Source organism: Olea europaea, unplaced genomic scaffold, assembly GCF_002742605.1.
Source record: "Olea europaea var. sylvestris unplaced genomic scaffold, O_europaea_v1 scaffold512, whole genome shotgun sequence".
Taxonomy (NCBI): domain Eukaryota; kingdom Viridiplantae; phylum Streptophyta; class Magnoliopsida; order Lamiales; family Oleaceae; genus Olea; species Olea europaea.
The window spans coordinates 179,031-202,635 of NW_019263439.1; the positions used below are offsets into that span (position 1 = coordinate 179,031).

A 23,605-nucleotide genomic window follows, 5' to 3' on the forward strand; every position below is an offset into this window, starting at 1 on the left:
GGGGACGGTAGTTGTGGGAACTGTTATATTTCTAGCAATGTCATTCATGAATTACAGAAGAATGAATTGCATTCGCTATTCTTCTCTGCACGGAAAGTTTCTGCTTTCTAATGATTCTTTTCCCTCTATTTTCTGTTTCTGTTTGGGCAGATCCTGAAGGTATAGCGAATGCACAGAAATCTCTTGGAATAGGTCAAGAAGAAAAAGTTCGAAAAGTCCGCTAGGTAATTTATTTAATTCCATAGAACATTTAATGTGTTCGTTTGAGAACTTCTAATATCTTGTATTGATGGAAGAAAGATTGTATTCCATAGTTGTCCTGGCATATGAATTCAGAAGAAGTATTACATAAATCAATTTCTGTAACTTCTGCCAGAAACATTCGTTTTTGTTTAATATCGTGAAATTATATTCCGACTCTTCGAAATTGTACAATGTTAATGCCTCGTGCAGTTTTAATGTTAAGCTGGATGGAAACGGTACACAATGACCACAACTGAACTGAAAGGTTGAGGATTTATATGTTTAGATTTAAAGGTTGGCGATCAAAGTTGCTACAAATGAAAAATGTTGAGGACTAATGCCACAATTTTCTCAAGATTATATTAGTAATTTGTTTTCCTTATTCAATATGTTCCTAGATCTGCTTAACATCCTCCTAAATTTAGAGAAACACTTGTTAGTATGATAAATGGATTCAAAAGGATCAATTTCATGTAGTTGCAGATACGGTAATTCCAATATATTCTGGTACATAAAGCACTAATATTATTGCAATTGGCAAAAGGTAACATTTCAGAATAGCCCACAAATTTGTTTGCACTAGACAAGTCAATTATGAGGTTACATGCACTTGACAGGACCATTTGCCTTTATGTGTTTTTTAGCAGTTTCGCTATATGTACAGTATTTAGGCATTTGACTTGCAGACTAATGTCCCAATGCCCCGAGTAAACTATTCATTACTCTACTGTCCACTGTCCCAGAGAACTAACACAACATTAGCATATTCTTAATAAATTTGATGTTAGCTTCGATTGTAAAATTTAAAGTCACTAGATCCTTAAAAACTGCATAGACCAAAAATAGTTTCACTTAATGATGCTATTGGAAAGTTCAGAAGGGAAAAAGAATCCCGAGGGTGAACTTCGCTGACTACAAAATCACCAGCCAGAGAAGAGGTTCGCACTTGTCCCTGGGGCCCAGTTGTTATGTAACATGGTTATTCAAAAATGACCACATAAAACCAAGGGCATTACTTAAACGTTATTCTGGGACTTGCAAAGAAATTTGATCCCAACCACGAGACTAAGAATTACACTCTAGGAGAAAGCCCTACAATGAAGCAAACTTAGGATCCTAGTTGGTGATGCCTTTCCCCAATGCAAATCTTATGATAGTTGATCATGTTAGTTTTAGTCTATCCCTCTTACTTACAATCAGTTTCTACTTTTAGGAAAACAAAGAAAAAGTATATAAACAAGAATAGACTTTATAATTGTTTTACTTCATCCCCTCTCTAGCAGCTATAAAGGGTATTATTCTTTATAATTGTCTAGTAGATGTTGCGGGTTCAGTCCCCGTCGTTCGCCCATCAATAAGTGGACCATTTGTTGGAAAATATCCTAGGTGATGGGTTCATTGGTGGTGCCGGTGGGGGAAGGAAGCCCCTTGACCTCTTTTCTCAAAAAAAGACACTGTGTGGGCAAGTCAATCAAAGTCAGAGCTGGGAGGGTTCCTGTCCTTCCTTTTGATAATTCATCTGAGAAATTAGTCTTTCAAGATTCAATCTTCCCCTTTGCCAAAAACTTGATTCTTATATATTCTTTAGATCTCAAATGAGGCAGCGGATGCAACTCAATCAACTCCAGAGGATGTAGTGAAAAGTCTGTTTTAAATTGTCAAATGGCAAATAGTTATTTAATGGAGATTTGAAGGCTTTCTTTTTTAGAGACTCATTGTGTAGCTATAACTAGAGTTTGGACTTTTTCATTGATTTCAAACCAACTTACTACAAAGGCAATAGATTCAGGTTGCGACTTAAAATTTTTTCTATAATTCTATCCAATAAGTTTGAGTGGTTAAATTGCCACTACAAATACTAGACCTCAGGTAAATCATATTTTTCTATGAATGTGCCGCATTAATTTTATAATCATAATCATAATTAATTTAAAAACTAAAAGATTGTGGTTGCATCCCTTCTCAATATTTATTCCCCCTATTTTCTCTCCCACCAGACCTATTCTTGATTTTCAACGGATGAGAGGTAGTTTCATATGAGTAACATGTATTACTATGGTTTTCTGGTTGTAGTGTTTCAAACAGGTAGCATATATGTTACTCGTGTTTTGTGGTACCTGGTGGGAGTGGAGTCATCCAGTGGTTTTAAAATAGTAACATAATTTGTTACTCGTGTTTTGTGGTGGTGGTAAGTAGCGATGTGGATTTGTTTCATATGGGTAACATATATGTCATTTGTGTTTTCTTGCAACGGGGTTGTTTCAAATGGATAACATTACTCGTATTTTGTTGTGGCAATGCTAGTGCTGGCAACAGTGGTGTGATGTATTTTAGACGACTAACATAATGTGTTACTTGTATTTTGCGTGGTGGCATCGACAGGCAGTGTATTAATCGTATGTTATGGTGATGGTATCAAGTTGTCTCATACTGTAACACAATGTATTATCTATCTTCTTGAAGTAATGGTAGCCAATGGACAGAATCAAATTAGAGCTTATTTAATGTAGATTTTTTTAGAATAGATTTTGTAAAAAGTGATTTTTCGAAGAATGTGTGATTAAAAAATATGAATGAGTTATGCGCCTGCATGCAAAAAGAATTATTTGGAGTATTTTTAGAGTTATGAAGAATCCCTACCAAATAAATTAGATCAAAGCAGTCCAATTGTCTTTTTAGACAAAAATTTAACTGACCCTTTCTTCTCTATACATGAAGCATTCTCTTTAGTTTTGTTCAAATGGAGTAGAAGTTGATAAATCAATATCAATGAGTTTGATCTCATTGAATGTTTTAATCATCTCATCTAAAACCTTAGAGCATTTTTAATGGGGTCATGAATTTACTATGTATGTCACATTAATCCAAAATGCTTACACGATAATTAAAAAGGTAAAGGATGTCCATCTTTAGAGTGTGTGCCTAAGTTTTTATAATGTGTCTCAATTGGAGAGGTGCCATTTAATTTTTTGTAATTTATCTCCACTCTCCTTTTACATCCTCTCTTGTGTACATGAGGCTTACAATTAGTAAAATCCACAATCCCATTGGAGATGCTCTTCTTTCCATCCCATTTTATTTGCCACTCTTACAATAATTCACATGTTGCATTGGCGATGCTCTCAAGTCATTAGAGAAAAATCACGTGTATTTATTTGAATCTTGTCTTTAAAATACATACAAACTTGAACCTAGATATTGTGTCTTACTCAAATACTCTAATACTATATCGACTATACATTTCATATAAGTATTTGAAGAGAGGAAAAATGGTCGATATTGAATCAATCTTATCTTCAACAGTAGGCTTACATATCTTCAAAGCACATTCCAATTATGGGCATAGTCCTAGATGTTCAATTCTCACGAGATATCACCTCATGAAGTACAGCTAAGAAGACATGCTCTATTTAATAAGGACATGTACTCTATAAATATGCATTACGAGGACCACATTATATATAAGACACAGAATTTTATTAAAAAAAGAGGGGTGCTTGGACGTCAGCGCCCCCTATAGGTGAGGGGCTTGCAGGAACAGGCCCCCCACCAATAGGGGGACGCCATTTGGCACCCCTTACGTCCAGGGCCACAGTAAAGTCTCAGCCTTTAGTTTCTCAGCAAATTTATGTTAGAAAGCAATTTAAATCTATTTTGAAATTTTCGCATATAAGGTCTTTAATCAGAAAATGAATTCGAAAGGAGTGTGTTTAAAGACATGTATAATAAAAGAAAAAAAATATCGTTTCTCTGACACCTAGATGAACCAGTTCAACAAATTTAAGAATATACTATGTAACATGAGACATGGTAACAAATTCAAAAAATATATAGATACAGGAAAGTAGTAACCATTACTCCATCCAAGGAAAAAGGATTTCACATACAAGCTTCCTTTATTTCTATGTAATCATAGTGTACAAGACTGTCAACACATATATACGACACAAAAAAGAGAAACACAAACCCTTTTATTTTCGTGTTGTTACATGCTTCAAACAAATCATTGCCCTAATACTATTCTAATTTGATTGTCCAAAGTGTAATAAATTGTCAGTGTCACAAAAACAGAAGAAAGCTAGAGGAAAAGGATGAAGAAAAAATCAACAGGAATATCATCATACGCTGCAAAATGAGTCAGCAAAAACTACGTCCCCAACAGGAATATCATCATACTTCAATGAAATACTCACTCTTGCCCGGGCCAACTAAGGACCTTACAGAATTGACTTCCCGGAAGGAGCCACTGGCCGCTTTACTAATGGCCGGACTTATGTAGATATTCTAGGTAACTTGAAGTATTTCACTTTCTTCAAGCATTTCATGTAAAAGTATAAATTGTTATTCCCGTAAACGAACTTATTTATTCTTCGACATGATCGGGGAAGCTCAAAACAAGTAAATTTTATCATGAAATTCAAGATTATGGAACTGTGGATTGCTTTATTGTGTTATTCTAGAGCTCAACTTTTAGGGTTTCAGGCCTACATTCCACCATTCGAAAGAACCAGTGGTGAAGCATTGCTTCGAGGGGACAAATTATGCAACGGAAGCAGCTGGAATCAGGGATGAAACAGGAAGCAATTTGGTAAAATGAAATTCCCTCATATATAACTAAGAAAACTTCATTTAATTCATGTTTATTTAGAAGGTATAGACCTAGATAAGGGATCTTTAACCAGTCAAATTCCCTTTTCCATGGCCTAATTGATTACTGAAACGGTGGATAAACATGGCTTCAACCTGATTTTTCTAACTTTTTATGCTCAATGAATCGGTTGATAGGAATCGTGAGATGGATAAATGTTACAAATGTAAGTTATATTAAAACTATATCCCCAAAAAATTTTCCAAAAAATTTGTAATAAAAGGCTTACTACCAAGTAAAACTTATAAATAAACAAGATATGAAGATCAACCGAGAAGTTTTGATACCCGATAGATATCGGGCAATGATGTTAAACGATTCGATTATATTTCACAGGTTTCGGTCAATGGGTGAGTCGATTATCAAAGTCTAAAATCTTGACCCGAAAACAATATAAAACGTTGGAAGTAATTTAAGAAATTAATTTTGCTCAAAGCCTTTATATTAAGCTATTGGATGACTTTTCAGTCTAGGCCTATTTATTCATCACCACTTTCTTGTCATTTGTAGGTTAGATTGAGAAGAACAGAGGTTAATCTATAGGATGTGTGTTGAGCAGTTTAGATTGGTTTTGGCAGAGAAACGTAACGTAAAACTGAGTCCAAAAATCACTAAATCGAAGATCTTGGAGCTAACTTTCACAATAATTAGTATCAAAGTTTGTGTTGAGAAATTTATAAAAATTTGGGAGAATCGAGAAGAAATAAGCTGAAATCGATCTGGAAAAGGGGCAAAAAATAGGGAAGAAACTGTAGGGATGGCAATTAAGCCGAGCGGCTCGTCAACTTGGCCGCTCGGCTCATCAAAATCGGGCTCAGCTCATCAAAACTGGGCTCGTGGCTAGCTCGTGGCTCGTGTAGGAACAGTGACAAAAAATGGCCACAAATTTTTTTCTATAAATATCCATACACCCCTATTTTCATCTTCACAACAAATAATCTCTCTCAACTCTCAATTACATTTACACAATCTCTCAACTCTACTCTCAATTATATAATCTCTCTCAAGTCTACATTTATTTGTTTTACATTTATACTTTTGCAGTTTTGCATTCATACTTACTAGTTACTACATTTCAATTTCATCGCTAACAAATGGATCCACACTCATTTGTTGAGGGTTTGATCGGTATGGGAGACGAATCGCCTATGATACCGCAAAGTCAATTTCGAAATGAATTTTTCAGTTTAAATGACATACATATACCTGAAGATATTCCAGATTTAGGTGTTCATAGAAGCAATGATCAAATTGATTTTGATGATGTTGACGCTCCCGAAGAGAAACATGAAGAGGAAGAAGTTGAATTAAACATTCTGGATGTGAGGGGAAACGAAAGGGAAAAAAGAAGCAAAATGTTGGGATCACTTTAAGTTGATTTCATTAGGTAAAGTTGTCAATGGAGTCGCTGAATTTAAAGCAGTATGTAAATATTGTCAACAAAGATTGACATGACAACAAGGAATTGATACCACCTACCTCAACCACCACTACAAAGAATGTGCAGCGAAACATGGACTTCTTCCAGTCAGTCAAACACAATTACAATTTGACAGTCCAGACGTCGATTCTACGACTTCGCCTATGTCTACGTGGATGTATTCGAAGGAGAAACTAACCAAAATGGTGAAACTTATTGCCGATGTTGAGTTACCTCTGGCAATAGCGGACAACTAACACTTTGTCTCGTTTATAAAAGAATATCTACAACTATGGTACGTTGGGATAAGTCGAAAATTTTTACGCTCAGATACAATACAATATTTCATTGGTTCAAAAAAACAATTAATTATGAATTTGCAAAAATATAGGGGTATTATATATTTAAATTCGTATATATGGGAAGGGATTAATAAAAGAGTGTATAGCTGCAACTGCATAATATATAGATCCACTTTAGTGTATGCATAAAAAAATTACTACTTTTAGAATTATTGAGTTTCTTCTCAACGTTATAATATATATAATGCTATTATGAGTGTTATTAGATAAAATTGTTGCGAGAGTAAAATTCGTTCTTTTACTTTCAATAATGCTATTGTTAATAAAGTTGTTGTAGATAAATTGTATAAGGTACTGCAACCTAATTTTGGTGAGTATTTGTTTCATATTCGTTGTGTGTGCTATATTTTGAATTTAATTGTGCAAGATGATTTAAAACATATAAAAGATGAATTTCAAAGGATTAGGAACACACTAATATATATCACGATCTCCCCTAGTCGAAAACAAGTATTTGAAGATTATTGTGTCGAAGTTGGAGTGACGAATGCTAGAACATTTGTTAGCGACGTAGACCGTAGATGAAACTCGACTTATTATTAAAATCATGCAACAATTTTGAACATTTAATAACTGACTTTTATAATAATAAGCACATTAGAAACGATGATGATTCTATGTTGAATGATTCCAATTGGCTTTTGACTTTGAAAGTTAAAAAAATTTTGACATCTTTTTATGCATCCACAAATGTGTTTACTATCACATTAGTTGTATGGTGTTTGGACGCTTTTATATAATTACAAGAACATTTCATAAATATAAAAAACGACTCTGATTTTAGTGCAATTATATATACTATGGAATTAAAGTTTAGAAAATATTGGAAAAACTTGTCTATGTTATTTCCTTTAACATGCGTAATGGATCTCGATATAATTTATCAGAATTAAATATGAAATTGATCAATTTCAAAAGCCTTAAATTTTAATATATATATCACCTATAGGAATTTAGAACAAACATTATGTAAAATATATGATTATATGTGGAACGAATGGGTACAAATGTTAATCGGATACCCTCTGCAGCTACTACTTCCGCTGATATTGAAGAAGCTCGGCTGGTTACAAATGAGCCACGAGCACGAGCCGAGCCTTCCTTAAGAAACTATCAAGTTTTGTTTCATTTCTGTAGGATCTATTTTAACATTTTTGGCAAACCACAGGCCGATTGAGGAAATAGAGGCCAAAATCGTAATCTATATGTGGATGCGTGCTAAGGTGGCCGACATGACACGTGAGGTTCGACAACGAGGCATGAACCATACGCTCAGACTCTGACGATTAGCGTGAAGGCTCGTCCAACGATTTAAGGAGGTGACTTCTTCATGTAGTTTGTTTTAGTAGGTATTGTAGACCCTACAATGATGTCGATTTCCTGTTTTGAGCAATACGGTGAAATTTGGACGATTTTGCCCCTGGATGTTCGAGTGTCGAGTGTTGTTGATTGGCTGTCACAATTGATGGAAGCTTTAGGAAAAATAATGGGGATCTTAAAGTGGTCAATTTACATCTCTCCTTATTTACGGACCCACAGATTTGGTCCAATTGATATCTTGTTCTTTCCCCTTTATTATTATAGTTACCGCTATCGTGTGGGATAGTCATTTGCTTTTCACATTAGAAGTCATCATATTAGGTTTGGGGTTACCATGTAGGGTAAACATTGCCTATTGTTAGGTCTAAAAATTATTTATTAATTACTTATCTTACATTTTTCGTAAATTTGTTGCCAATTTGTTTCTTCAGTATTAGAATTACATGTGAGTTTAGTAAGGTTCGTTTGACCATTCTGTGTGAATTGTGTCTATACTTTGCTCGTGATCATTGTTGATTGCATTTTATGTTTTGTGCATTTTTGGTAAAATGACAACACATTTTGAGTTGTGTTTTTCTAATGAAAAAAAAATGTAATTTTCAATTTGGCAAAAATAAAAGTTTTTTATAAAACTATTGATGGCAAATGTAAGTCTAAGACAAAAAGTATGAGATGTTTTAACTTTGAACATGTTGAGAGACTGTTCTAAGAAGGATAATAGAAGAAAAGAAGAGGAGAGGAGAGAAGTGAGGCGAATATTGCCACCGGATCTAGTTAAGACCCGAGTAGGGTTCATTAAGAGTGTTGTGAAAAGGTATATTTCAATTTAAACCACTCGCAAGTGTACAATTTGTTAACAAGTAATAAAGTGGATGTGAATCCAAGTATCGTCCTACAAAGATTGATTTAGTTCAATTTTTATTAGCTTGACCTTAACCAAAACAAAAATGATGAGAATGTATTTGTTTTGGTGAAATTATAATTAAAATAAATTATGTATGCAATTATGAATAAATTAACTAAATTAGATGCAAGTGGTGTTTAAATGCAAGTTTATGTCTTTAATGAATGATAAACGTACTAGGATTGTGAATTCTCGTGCAATAATCCTTTTTAAAATTAGTTTTACACTTTGACAATATGGTTGAATTTTAACGAATCAATGTTCCTATTTTATTTAACAATCTCTCTCGAGTAATGTTGAACTTATTCTCATAGACGATCTGACTATATTTCTATGACTGATGCGAATATACAAAAATGCATGAATCTTTATAAGCACTTAAAGATTTACATAGTGTATAGCGGTATATTTCTATCTCCTATCGAACCTTATGGTGATTTATACCACGTCAAGCCTATTATGTGTTTGTATACATAGTAAGTTGAGATTTATGGCATACTCGTTTTACTTTGTGAGTAGTGTTAGAAGGTGTAGTGGTGAGAAGAATGAGGGACAGTCGTTTTTCTCCTTCATCTTTGTGAGCCTGTGTGGTTTGTAAGATATAATGTGGCAGTCATGTGTATGTTATCTTCTTCCTCTTTGTAAGTCTCTTTTGCGAGTGTAGTAAAGTAACCGATTCTTTCTTCTATTCTCATTTTGAGTGCCACCTTCATTCTTCCCTTTCGGGGATAAATTCTTTGTGGACTTTTTTGAGTATTAGTATTGGAGTAACATTGTTGTGCGTAGGTCGATTTAAACTGAGCCCTAACCTTTATGGTTGTCAAAGATGTCAATTTTGCCGTAGTGAGTATATCTTTTGATAATGTGGAGTATAGATGCTCAAGGGTACATTGGTGATTTATATCGTGGATGTGTAGAGATGACATTTGGATCACGAATGGAGAGATAATTAAATGTTGGAATCCTCTATCTGTCAAGACCTTCTACAAGTGGAGTGTGAGTGTGACATTTATATTAGGTGGAGACTCATTATTCACTTGAGTTGAGAGAAGTGAGGTAGAGATAGAGGATTATTCCATGAACTTAGGATCTATTATGATTTACTAGCCAGACATGAGTCAGTAACCAGATTAGTGAGTATGGTGGGAGATAAGAAGAGGTATGTGTGTTCGAGGTGCGAGCAACATGGAATGAGATAGAGTAAGTGTGGTGAATTCTTTTTGAGGGATTATTTATACCATGTGTTGTACATACATTTGGCCATTTGATTTTTTTTATTATTATTTTTTTTTGGATGAGTAGGGAACCCGCAGCCGTTACCCTTCGGGTACGCACTGGGTAAACCCTTCGGGTGCGTACTATGTTGTACATGTGTTTGGCCATTTGATTAATTAACTTAGAGTTAGTCTGAGTTCTTTGAACATATTTGAAAATATCTGTATGTTATCTTATGTTATAACTTCATCGGGTGTTTATGTGCTTTGAATTGATTTCTATGATTGCTCGCTTTACTTAGGAGATTTTTTACCTTAGCCCAGGTGAGTACATAGGGCAAGTATCGATGTTTTTTGGGTCCGAAAAGGGGATAAGATCTATGATTCCAATTTTATTTGGTTGCCTTAATTATGTTAGTATAAACCTTGTGTTTTGATTGCTTGCAGGTTGATTGGGTATTACAATAGAGATTTGTTAAGTTTCAATACATAATAAATCCTTTATGATAATGTCAAACGGTTCAATTATATTTCACAGGCCTCTATCGATGGGCGAATTGATTATCAACAACCAAATTTAAATGCTCGACCCGAAAACAACGTGGACCGTTGGAAGTAGTTTACGAAATTAATGTTGCCCACGGCCCATATATTCACCTATTGGACGGGTCTTGAGTTTTGTTATTAATTGATGGATTGATGTACCACTTAGCGGATCACTTTTCTTTTTATATACACACACAGTCAAAACGTATAAATAAATGAATAATATATGTACACTGCAGGGGGATCACATGTCGATGAACCAGCAGGTTGAAAGCTATGTAAGATCAGTCCAAGAGTTGAGTAGATATTTCAGAGGAGATTTGAATGCATTGGGGACTTATCTCCGCTAATGCATTTTTACTCAGGAATGGGAAGCAATGACTATCTCAACAATTATTTCATGACTGATTCCTATTCAACTTCTTCCCAATTTATTCCAAAAGCTTATGCTGATGCTCTACTTCAAGATTATTCCAGACAATTAATTGTAGTCATTATTATTATTATTATTATTATTATTATTATTATTATTATTATTATTATTATTATTATTATTATTATTATTATTATTCAGCTTAAACTCGATGTTCTATTGTTACATTTTTGCACTTTTTATTTCAATTACATATAAAAAATCAAATACGAAAATCTGTGGAAAAATATAGAGACTCTTGAAGACATATAACTTTATTCAATTTAATATGTTCAATGAGGAAGCCCTAACATTCTTTATGTTACGTGTTGTCATACTTAGCCAACTTACTTGAGCCTATGACTCATTCAATCCGAACCACGTGGCACTCCAACCAAGGTGACATGCATGGTCGAGGCCCTTCATACCCAGGCCCATATACCGAGACCTGTTAAAGTAGCTGAACTCCATATGTCGAGGCCCATATACCGACGCCTGCAAAGATAGCCGAAGCCTTGAAGCGGAAATACTACGTGAGTGGCAGAAGCCTCCGAACCATGAAGGAATGTCTTCCATGATCACCTCTCCCAAAAAATCTTCTACATAAATTATTTGAATGACTGATGGAACGTTTATCATGAGTACATATATCAAGTCTTATAACTAGCATGTGGGTTCTACACAAATAATAAATGCGCAGCAAACTAGCAAGCCAAGGATGATGCCTAGGATTAGATGTTTGAATTAAGGAGATGAGGCCACGTGCCACCTCATCTAAGGGTTGCCATTTCACATGTAACACTATAAATACTTTCCTTGTATAACATTGAAGGGCTAATGCAAGAATTAGTACAAGAAAACATACTTTACTCAATCCTCTCTTATTATTTTGCAACACAAATGAGTTCATACATATTTACATGCACACTAATGAGTACCGATTGGTAATTATTGTACAATCGGATTAAGAACATCCCGTCGGATTCCGAACGTTCTTGTCCCGCGTCGTTGAGCTACTCCCACGCCTCTGATTCGTTTGTTCTAGACCGTCCATGTGTCTTAGCGTGTAAGAAATTCGCTCACGTGTACGATGGTGGGTCCGACATCTGTTGACAACACTTTTTGGGGTCAACACTTTATATCAAAGCCATATTGATTATTAAAATATAAAAACAAGATAAAAACAGGCACAACCCGTTTGACAACCTAAATTGTGGATTTTGGTCTCGCCGTAGTTTAGCTAGGAAGTTTGTTTCTATCTGGAAAAATGGTATTTATCGGTCAAACCCAAAACATCGACCTAAACTGGATTAAATTCACCCTTAGTCTGTCAAAGTCATCCTTAGGCCTTTCGGACCTTTTGACCGTCTCTACGACCCATAAATTCTCAGTACTCCTGGCACATTGAATCAATTACAAGTGCCTAAATTCTCATAAATATGGCATTGATTTTTCAGGATTTATACAAGTGGGGTGCTCACAAGGTGGTTGCGATGGGGTGCATACCATATGAGCTAGATGCAATGAAGAGATTAAGCCATTGTCCTTATCAAAGCAGGCCTCAAGAAATTGATTGGATTGATTCTCAGCTGCCCGAAGCAAAGTTTGTTTATCTAGATTCCTATGAAAGTAGCAAAGACCTAGTGCTCAACGCAAAAACTTATGATAATATCCTCTCTAAAACAGATCGTGAATTCACTGGACTCGTGTAAAAGTGTGCAATTAAAGAAAATATCAACAATTGACAATTTTTACAAGTTAAGCTTCAACTTTTTCTCCAAGAATTGACCAGTTTATTTCTTGTAAAAACATGCAGGATTTGAAGAGGTCGAAAGGGATGTTGTGCAATAGGAAAAAGCAATGCGTCCATTATGGACGGATACCATGTCTTCCTCTTCATACATCATGTGATGTCGAAGCAAGTACTTGTTCTGGGACGCATTTCATCCAACTGAAGTAGCAAATATATTGCTTACCAAGAAATCATACAGCTCAAAATCCAAGTCATATGCCATGCTCTAATCCCTTCTCATGATGAATAATAATAAGTTAGAATGCCACAAAAAATAGCTCATTTTCAATCATTAAGTTATACTAATTTAGGTTGTCTGTTCTTTTTAGTTTTAGTTGTTTCGTTCTTATTGAGATTATTTTCATGGAATTAGAATAATTATCTAGCTAGTCATTCCATGCATAATGCTTCTCGAGCGTCTTGTATCTCTCCTAATGACTTAGAAGGTAAAAGACCATGGTAGGTAATGTTTGATACAATGGATTGAATAGCAAAGACTCCTCAATTCCCACAAAATGTTAAATTTCTTTGATTTCTTAATCTTGATAAGTGACTAATAATTATTGTACAAATTCCGTTAATTGTTTTAATGAATCCAAATATTGTTACATCGGTGATAATTAAAAAAAAAAAACTTAATTTTACAATTATAATTATTTGATGAAAATTCTTATGCTATAATAATAATAATAGTAATGTAGACGAAAAATGTTTGTAGGTAACCATTAAATGTGATACGAGGGTTATTGATTGAAGCAAGCATTTAACTTGTGCAATATATATGCATTTGCAACAGAATCAAGAACATACAACTACCATTGTTATACCCCAAGTTCAATCAACTTTGGATATAAACACTTTTAATATATAATTGATGCAATTTTATAGCAGATCTGTTATTTAATTAATACTCAATTGAATCAAATAATAGAGTTCGTATATTCAAGTTTTAGTAATTTGTTGATCACAAAGAGTTGTGATTATGAGATACAAATTACATATGACTGAATTTTAAATCATCTATGGTCGTAAGTAATAATGAAATACAGATATCGTTATTAAGGATAAATCATCATGTGTGACAGTTCTTACTGTGAAATAAGTAGCTGATCTCACAAGCTAAATTGTGATAATACTTAAATGAACATGTGGATGTTTTGTTATAGAACAAAATATAGGAGACCCGTTGGATGATTCCAAATTGATAACTATCTGATTGTCAGTAGTTAACCTCTAATGTTCGGTAGTGAAAATTGGTCCTTTGACTTGAGGTTATCATAGTGCCTTTTATGAGGATAGTCATACTTTGATGATATTGGATATTGATCTTCCAATGGTTGCTAATATGGTGTCTTTTGGGTATATCAAGAATCATATAAAAGTTATGAATTATCAATAGATGATTTATCACTCTTAGATAGTAAGATATTATGATCTACATTTTATTCAGTTAAGTTGATAACGATATTTATGGTCAAGGTGTGTTCATAAGTTGAAAAGGAGTTTTCTACTTACATTGACTTAATAGTGAAATGAAAAATATGATCGATAATTGAGATTGACATATGTCCATATCTCTTAATTGATTGGACATATTGACGAAATGATTATAATTTCACATTAAACAAAAAAAGTTTGATTTTATAATACCACATGATATTTTTCGTTATATGTATTGCCATAACACATTGCTAGATATCAATCTTGGATGACAAATGTGAATAAGTAATAAATTAAAATGGGTGTTTTAATTTATCGATTTTAATTTGATCAAAATAATAATTCATGTCGTTCATTATTAGAAATCTAATGGGTCACACACTAAAGGAGAACTAGAAGAATGAGATTTAACAATTAATTAATTAACAAGTGTGGATAATTAATTAATTGGGTTACTTATCAATACGCTTGAATTAATTGATTCATGGACCAAATTTAATTAATTAAATATCGGATTAAGTAAAGAGACGGGTCAAATATACTTGGACTTACATTAATAGATTGTTAGGGTTTGAAAAATTCATAAAAGAAAATTTTTATTCATGTTAGCACAAGAAAGAAAAACCTTAGTTCTCTCAATTTTGTTCCCCGTGTGAATTTTCATTGGAAACTAAATAATTGGACAGTTGTGGATTGCATATCGTGATTGTTGGAGTTCAAGAAAAACAAAGGAATTTGCAGAATTCAACAAAGTTATAATTTATATCACAGTTTCTATATAAATACAAAGCAGATCCTTGATGGGGAAATGAAATTTTGTTTAAATTCCGCAGTGCATGATTAAATAAATTCTCAACAATGGTACAAAGCATTCTTTGTGTTTGTTAGAAATTGTTTTAGATCTCTGGAAACAAACATTGGTTAATTGTTTATTTTTCATGTTTATAGCTTTTAAAGAAAATTACTTTCATCTTCTAAAATCTATTTTAAATAGAAAATAAGTGTTGGGTAAAAAGTCAGATTGGAAAGGTTACAAGCGAGGTGGCGATAGCCGCCATCAGTCGTGGTGGCAGCATGCATTATAGCAACAATACTTGGGCATGGTGCAGCGAACGCTGCTGCATTTTGTTGTAGCATCAGCTGCAAAATCGCAATAGCACTGATAGCTACACTGCTAGTACTCGACGATATCGTTACAACAGTCACGATGCTGTGGCAATCGTTGAGGTGTGCCATAGGCGCATAAAAAATAGACAGATGCAGTGTCAGATGCCGTAAGAAAAAGAAATTTAGGGTTTTAGTCAGACTGAGTGTTTTAGGGGTGGGGGCCTATCACGCAACTTATGCAATTGTGGGGCCCCGTCTGCGATTAAGTAGTAAGGGTCATTTTTCAATTTTTAAATGGAGGACCTATTCTGCAATTTTCAAAGTTGAAAGTGTTTGCTTATAAATTTGAAAGGGGTCAGAATGCAATATTTTTCAAGTGGATTTTGAATGCAATTTTAATAAGTATTTTTTAAAATTGATTTGAAAAGGTTTGACCTATATTGTCAATTTTAATGAGAAATTAATTTTGACCCGTTCAAAATTTTATTTAAAATTGACGACTTTTCATATTTTTGTTAAAATTGAATTTTAACTTAAATATTAAATTTTGACTCTAAACATAATTTTATTTATTTAGGAGCTTTATCCTGAATTAAAATGTTAATCCAATTTAAATTAGAGTTGGATTCTAATTTGATATTTAATTAAAATTTGATTTTAATTAAATTATCCACCCTCCCTAATTTGACATTTAATCATAATTAGATTTTAATTAAATTATTTTGCCCTAAAATTTTTCTTGAAATTAGAGTTGGACTCTAATTTGATATTTAATTAAAATTAAATTTTAATTAAATAAGTTCGCCCTAAATCTTGGAATTAGAGTTGGACTCTAATTTTGTTATTTAATTAAAATTTAATTTTAATTAAATTCAACCACCTTAAGTTTTGAAATTAGAGTTGGACTCTAATTTGTTATTTAATTAAAATTTGATTTTAATGAAATAATTCCGCCCTATAATTGTGGAATTAAAGTTAGAATCTAATTTGGTATTTAATTAAAATTTGATTTTAATTAAATAAATCCGCTAATTAGATTAATTGATTAATTTGATTAATTAGTATTCATTTGTTCCGATCCATTTGTCTAAATTAGTTTAGATGACCTTAGAAACTTAAAATATTTATGCATATAATTATAGCAATGCATTTACATGATGAAAGTTTTATTGGTAGATGATTATGGACTCGACCATATGAAGGTATTGAATGTTAGTTTTATTCTTGTTGTTTTATGGGCCTACGAGTTCTTATTTATTTTGGATCTGCGAGTCCGTTGTAATTATTCTCGGCCTGCATGCTAACTAGTATAGGATACAGGATGCAGTTTGACTAATTGAAGAAACAAGAAGATGAGGAGACCACGGAGATGGAGTATTGTATGAGTCGATGCAATACCCCGTAGGAATTGATCAACTAGTTTTTCTTATGACTCGAAAAGATTAGATAGTAAAAATTCATAATTGTCCACATTATTATATTATGTTATATATATGTTTATTTGCCTGAAAAATGTAAAATAAAATATATATGATTGTTACGATGAGTATATATAAATCCATATATATATGTTTATTTGCATGTTAGATGTATAATTATTATGATGAGACGTTTATATGAAAAACAAGGTTTAGACCTTGATCGACCAATCTAATGGGATGGATCCCATAGGTTGTAAATATGTTTACATGAAAAGGTCGACATGGATGGAAACATTCATACATACAAGGCGAGGCTAATGGAAAATGGTTATAAGTAAAGACAAGGAGTTGACTTTGATGAAACCTTCTAGCCTATAGTCACACTTAGGTCCATTCGAATTTTGTTTGCAATAGATACATACCATGACTATGAGTTACTGTAAATGGATGTCAAGACTGTGATCCTTAAGAGGAACTTGCAAGAGGAAGTGTACATATCACAATTCAAAAATTTTGTATCCAAGTATGCTTACAAGGTATGCAAATTTGATTAATCATCTATGGATTGAAGCAAGTCTCTTGAAGCTGAAATATTCAGCTTGATGAGAAAGTCAAAAGATTTGATTTAAAAAATGAAGAAGATTCGTGTGTTTACAAGAAAATAGTGGTAGCATTGTCCTGTCCTCGGTATTACATGTAGATAACACATTAATAGAAAACAACATCCCTATATTTCAATCGTTGATAATATCTCCATGGTAGATATGGAAGAAGCAACTTGAACTATAGAGGCAGATTCAGAAGATTGCTTAACTCATCCCAATCTACCTAAATAAAATCTTGAGAAGATTTTGTACGAAAAAAATGAACTAAGAATTCATGAATACACTGATGCTACTTTTAGTCAGACTAGAATGATAGCAAATCTCAATCAAGATATGATTTACTCTTGATTATAATGCGGTTAGTTGGAAAGGCTCCAAACATGAAACAACCGTAGATTCAATAGCAAAAGCCTAATACATCATTGCTTCAGAAACGCAAAGAGTTGTGGTCTCGATCAAAAAATTCATTAATGAACTTGAATTAGTTCTAACTTTGTTGATCATATGCCTTTATATTGTGTTAGCAATATAGTCATTGCACAAGAGAAGGAATCAAGGTCTGATCAATGATCCAAACATGAGTTAAGGCGGTATTATCTCATCAGAGAGAGATAATATAAAGATATGATGTAAAGAAGGAATGAGTTCGCATAATGGATAATATTGCAGATCCACTAATAAAAAGTTGATTATAAAAATTAATTTTTTAACTGTTAGAGAGAAAAGTGAATTTCATTTGTGAGTGAAAGAAGTCAAAAATGATGGTTATAATAGTGAAATAACGGTCAAAATTGATTATTTGTGGTGAAAAATTGCTACCAAACATGCACTAGGTCTCGTACATAGTGTCGCATTCATGAAATATCCTATTTTCAAAGCATAAGACATCTTATTCATATGCACTCTTAGTTTTTGTTCAAAACACGTCCTTGGGGAGATTATTCTCATGATCTTTATCTCGGTAAGAAAATGAAAATGATAAATTTTGTAAGCGTCACAATAAAGACCATCATTTAAAGAAAAAATAACATTTAATAATTTATCATAAGCCTTTAGTAATTAAAGTTTAAAGAATGCTAAAATAATTAATCAAACGGTATATAATGTTTTTGATGTGTTTAACTAATGGTATTTTGGTCTGTTAGCTATATAAAATCGTAAAATTGCAAATACTTCTATTTTTTTCTTTCAAAATATGTTTTTATTTCAATAAGTAAAATACAGTGTGTAACACATAGTATGCAAATTGTCCTAAATGTGATGAATTTTGTAAATTTCTCTGTTTACAAACTATGATTATGAATTACACTTGGTCGTAAGCATTGTTACGAATTTCAATTAAGAAAAACCTTAATTTCAGGTTTCGACTAAGGGTATGTTTGATAAGTCAAAATTTTCTCTAGAAAATGGGAAATCAATTCCAACTTCCACTTTTGCATTGTTTGATAGCATTTTTTTTTTTTACCTAGAATTAATTTTCCACTTTTTTTGCTACCTCAGCTGAATTCCACATTTTCCTTGAATTGGAATTCCAATTCCAGTCCAGTCGCTGTTTTCATTTTTCATTTTTTTTTGTTCCAACAAATTCTAAGAATTATTGTAAAAAAAAATATTTCTCTTTAATTGACAATTTTCATATAAAACAAAGTCAAACGAATATCAAAAGATGGATGATTTTCTTGATTTTTTTTTGATTGGTAATGTAAACAAATTTCATCCCCAATACCAGTAAATTTTATCCTTTTAATTGACAATTTTCATATAAAACAAAGTCAAACGAACACCAAAAAACACTTATTTCAACATTTTTCACGTGAAAAATTATACCAATCAAACACAATAATTTACAATTCTCAGGAAAACAATTTCTATGCAATTCAATTCCTTGGAATTCATTTTTTTTCCATCCAAATTTCATCTTCGCAATCAAACAAATACTAAAGTTAATATAACTACAAGATGTAACTGTTCTTGCACTGTAAAATATTAAGAACCTATAGAGTTCAAATTAGTGTAAAATAAATTTAAGATGATGGACAATTTTCCAATTAGTAGTATTAAAATAGTAAATATTTTAATAAGTTTAATTTACTGAGGAAAATTTCGTTAATAAATAAAGCAATTAAAATATAGGTGTAAATGAAGGGAAAAAATTGTTTAGGAATAAAATAGCAATTATAATATTACAAAAAAAAATTAAAAAAAAATCTCAAGTTACCGACAAAATATTGAAGGAATATTAAAGAAAAACAAATTAATTTCAACTCAGTTATAATTTACTGTACACACATTTACTGGAATTAAGAAATAACTTTACAACTTTTCAAGCTTCATCTCTTGTGCGGCAATATAGTAAGAACATGTTTGGTTGAGACAAAACTCAATTATTTATTAGAAATATTGATGGAACCTGTGTGTGTTTGAAAAGTTGCAAATTCCATAAAATGTATTGTTAAAATTAATTGTTGACTTTAACTTAAATTTTAGTGCAATTTTTTTAGTTGAACCAAACATGTGCTAAGAATCCACGTAATAAAAAATAGATAAAAATTCCTACAATCTCACCAGTGACAAAACAGACACTTCAACGAGTTTTACGCATTCAGATTTAAGAAGTACAGTTTCTAGCAGACTTGAGAAAAATGCAAGGTTTAGTGGCATATTTGGCTGGAAAATCATAGTTTGGCAAGTTGCTCTATGTTAATGGGATAGACCATATTCTGGTTTCCATTGAAAGCATTCCTTCCAAACAAGATATTTACTGCTGCTGTTGGGTGAAATGCATCCCAGAATATGTACATGTTCCTGTCTAGACATGGCATTTGGAAGGGAAGACAAGTTATCTGCCCTCCGTTTCTCCCTATTCCACAGCACCCGCGATTTGCAACACCGAATCCTGCAACATAACGTTGAAGTTCAAGTAGTCGCTCTATTTTGTGAGGTGGATTAAATAACATGGGACGGTAACTTTTTACTTGGAAATTATACAATTCCATATAAGGATTATGCCACTTTACCAGAAGGATTTTGACAGATGCAATGATAGAAGTGTAGATGGCAGTAAATTATTGGATAAGAAAGATGTCTAGGTTTTAAACTGTACAATCATAGAACATCATGTAATATTATATCAATCTTTCTGTCAACACATCTAGTACTGTTGCATGATTGTTCATATAAATGGACATCGATGAGCGAGAACAAAATTCCTAGCAAATTCCAACAGAAAAATTGCAAGATTCATCTCCAACCTTATATATATTCGTGATTTTGTCCCAACCTACCAGTTTTGTAACTTCGTTGCTCCACCAAGAGTTAAATGGTTAACTTTTGTTGAAAATCTCAATAGAAATAAACTTTTGTTGAAAATCTCAATAGAAATAATATTTGAACTTACATTTAACTACACATTCTTCATAAATGATTAAAATAAGCCAAATTCTTAAAGACACGAACTCAAAGGAGACACACACACACACACACACAAAACATAATTTACGTACCATATGATCTAGCATTGGCCAGAAGATCTTGAAACATATTTTGAATGTCAATATAAGAAAATTTAGAGCCCGGCAGATTAGCGCTAAGCTGGTTGATCATGGCCTTTGTGTTAGTGTTGAATGGAAGAATAAGTTGATTCACTTCCTGTGAGCACATACCATCTGAACTTTGGGCAAGAATGCTAGGGATGCAACCCATCAATCCAAGCCCTGCAATCACAAATTTTCGAGCTCCAAGATTGTATAGTCTCTGCATTTTTTTCAAAACATAAGTCGAGAATTGAGATAATAAAAACAAGAGAAAAATTGAGCCATTGCTTCTCAAGTGATGGATCCAAGAATTCGAGTGAGGTAGGATAAAGTCAGACGAGTGCGCGTGGTCGCTTGATGGCCACCCAAAATATGGCAAAAATTTTGGCGAAACCAGCACGGGTGGCCGCCATGGCTCATCACGTGCTAGCTCCACCCCTACATCCCATGTTTCTAACATGTTCAATAGAAGGATTCCATCTATTTATCTGTTAAAAAATTAATTTTTTATTAAATATGATGACAACAAGTGGTGCGAATTTCAATGTTAGATTTCAAATAATACCGTGAGTTGTTGCGAGTACTGGTGAACCAAAAGATCTGCATATTGTTGAGCATTATACTGATTCTTAGTAGGATAATTAGGCATAAGGTAATTGTTGAGGTAGTCATTGCTTCCCATTCCAACAAAAAATATACACCTAGCAAGAGCCTGAGCCACATCCGGGGCACCAAGATTGTCTGTGATTTGATCGAGCGTGTTCTCGAAGTTTTGGATTTGCTGGTTGAATGGAATCCGACCAACCTGATGATGAATTTATTGTTTAGTCACATCGATTAAAGACAAAATAAATAAATAATATATAAGTATTTGAGCTATCCTTTTAACGAGGACTTCAAAAGTCCAACTGTCCAGCCTGCCCAAGCTGAATTGAACCAGGGTTTTGTGGTGAGTCGGGTCAACCTCAATCGTCTCCCCATCATCCAATGGTGGATTAAGAAGGATCCATATGTCGAATGTATTAATTATTTTAGTTTTTCATTCAAATTTTCCTTTTTTTAGTCTGTTCAAGCCACTGCACTGAGACCAATATAGCCAATGTTTTGTTTTGATTAAAATCTGATTTGAGTTTAAGTCAAAGTTAAACAATCAGTATTAACCACATCTTCCATAGATCCCACAATTTTTCAACCACACATTTCAAAAACTTCTATCACAATCTACTAAAAATCTAATTTTAATCCCCACCAAACATCCTTATAGTCTGCCTTCAAAGGCAAGACAATTGACAAACCAAAGTTGGCTCAATTAACTATTACTCTACTTCTTCACTGCTTTTATTCAAAAAAACTAACAGATATTATCTGTGGTTCTACAAGGTTATCTTGCAGCCGCAAAGGATATAAATGGTGGACAACATATATATATAAGATTACTTAGATTGACATGTAACCTTTCATTGCTAGATGTACTAAAAGATATAAACAAGATCCTTAATAATTACGACCAGACGATGTCGACTTTAGTTTACGATCTTCTTTTATGACATGTTTTACCAAGATCCGTCATTTCCCAGAATGGGAAAAACATAAAATTAAATGTACTCACAAAGTTTCTGCCTGTAATGTCAAGAATACCGGCAGCGGCAGAGGCATAATTAATTCCATATCTCATTTGATCACCAGATCTAGCTTCAGTGTATGCAGGAATTAAAGGAAGTCCAAGCAATTCAGCTGCATTCATGTATAACAAGACAACAGTTAGCCCCTTGTTTCCAAGTTCCCAACAAGTGAAAGCAAAAAAATGCATGACAAAAGGTATGTGATGGAAAAATAGGGATCGTCCATGTCGGTTGACCCCGATAAAAATGGGTTTTGGGGAGGGGGGAGGAGTTGGAAATTGAATTTGAAACTCAAACCTCGCACAACTCGTAACTTTCATATACAACTTCCTCTACACCAATATCATGAGAAATAATGCAAATTCGGGTTCTTGGATTTCGGAAGAAGAACATCTCAAATTTGATTCTTGGATTGTAAATATCAAACTCCTTTCTTGGTGATCGAGTTTCTGACCAAGAAATGGGTAAAAGAAGTGTAGAAAGCAAGCAAATCAAGGACAAGTGATTCAACTTCGTTTCGAGATTTCAAGTTTGGAATTCGGTCATAAGCATGCAAGTTTGTTTTGCAGCATGTTTAGTAAGCACTATTATATCATACTAAAAAATATTTAAGAAAAAAAAATTAACCCACCTTGCCAAACATACAATAATCTTGTTCATTATAATTTTTAATAATGTCCAATATGACATACCTAACATGAACTTATGGTATGTTCGAAGCTAGATCAGACCGTACTAGACCCAAAAAAGCAAATGCATCTTCCTCACCAGCTGCCCCACTACTCAACAGTAAAAAACTTAACACACAAAAGCCATAAAACCTAAAATACTCAGCCATATTGTAATTGTAACAGTGTGCGTGTGTGTGTGTGTGAGAGAGAGAGAGAGAGAGTTGAGAGTGTTTGATTGGTGGTAAGAACTAAGACTTGAGGAGGGTTTATATAGGGTGGCAGAAGATTTACTTGGTCATATCGTAACTAAGACCCCGTTTGTCTACCGTTATAGAAAAATTCTTT

The 23,605-nt window shown here is 33.2% G+C and overlaps 2 protein-coding genes across 6 annotated transcripts in view; one reads left to right on the plus strand and one right to left on the minus strand.

The window, feature by feature from the left end:
* The window catches only part of LOC111388644, a 5,904-nt gene extending 5,445 nt beyond the window's left edge, over positions 1-459 (plus strand). For all 4 annotated transcript variants that reach the window (XM_023013399.1, XM_023013397.1, XM_023013398.1 and 1 more), the window contains one exon: positions 151-459. In XM_023013399.1, the coding sequence (XP_022869167.1) occupies positions 151-224 (74 nt within the window). In that variant the 3' untranslated portion in view covers positions 225-459. The remainder of the gene's footprint in view (positions 1-150) is intronic.
* Positions 460-19,952: 19,493 nt separating this feature from the next.
* On the minus strand, positions 19,953-22,726 carry LOC111388648 (GDSL esterase/lipase At1g71691-like). 2 transcript variants are annotated; one of them, XM_023013407.1, is made up of 4 exons: positions 22,577-22,726; positions 21,533-21,772; positions 20,938-21,187; positions 19,953-20,330 (listed from the first exon to the last, which is right to left on the minus strand). In XM_023013407.1, the coding sequence occupies exons 1-4, from the start codon at positions 22,709-22,711 to the stop codon at positions 20,110-20,112; spliced, it is 846 nt and encodes a 281-aa protein (XP_022869175.1). In that variant the 5' UTR covers positions 22,712-22,726; the 3' UTR covers positions 19,953-20,109. The 2 variants fall into 2 exon arrangements, with proteins under 2 accessions (XP_022869175.1, XP_022869176.1); XM_023013408.1 differs by lacking the exon at positions 22,577-22,726 and having other exon boundaries at positions 20,938-21,455; positions 21,533-21,623.
* Positions 22,727-23,605: the final 879 nt, after the last annotated feature.

Bases quoted from the DNA above. Each gene is read 5' to 3' on its own strand.
- LOC111388648 (XM_023013407.1), bottom strand. From the start codon at position 22,711: ATGAATGCAGCTGAATTGCTTGGACTTCCTTTAATTCCTGCATACACT. The intron at 21,773-22,576 runs GTGAGTACATTT...ATTCATCATCAG, and splicing joins ACATTACAGGCAGAAACTTT to GTTGGTCGGATTCCATTCAA. The intron at 20,331-20,937 runs GTACGTAAATTA...GTTATGTTGCAG, and splicing joins GGCCAATGCTAGATCATATG to GATTCGGTGTTGCAAATCGC.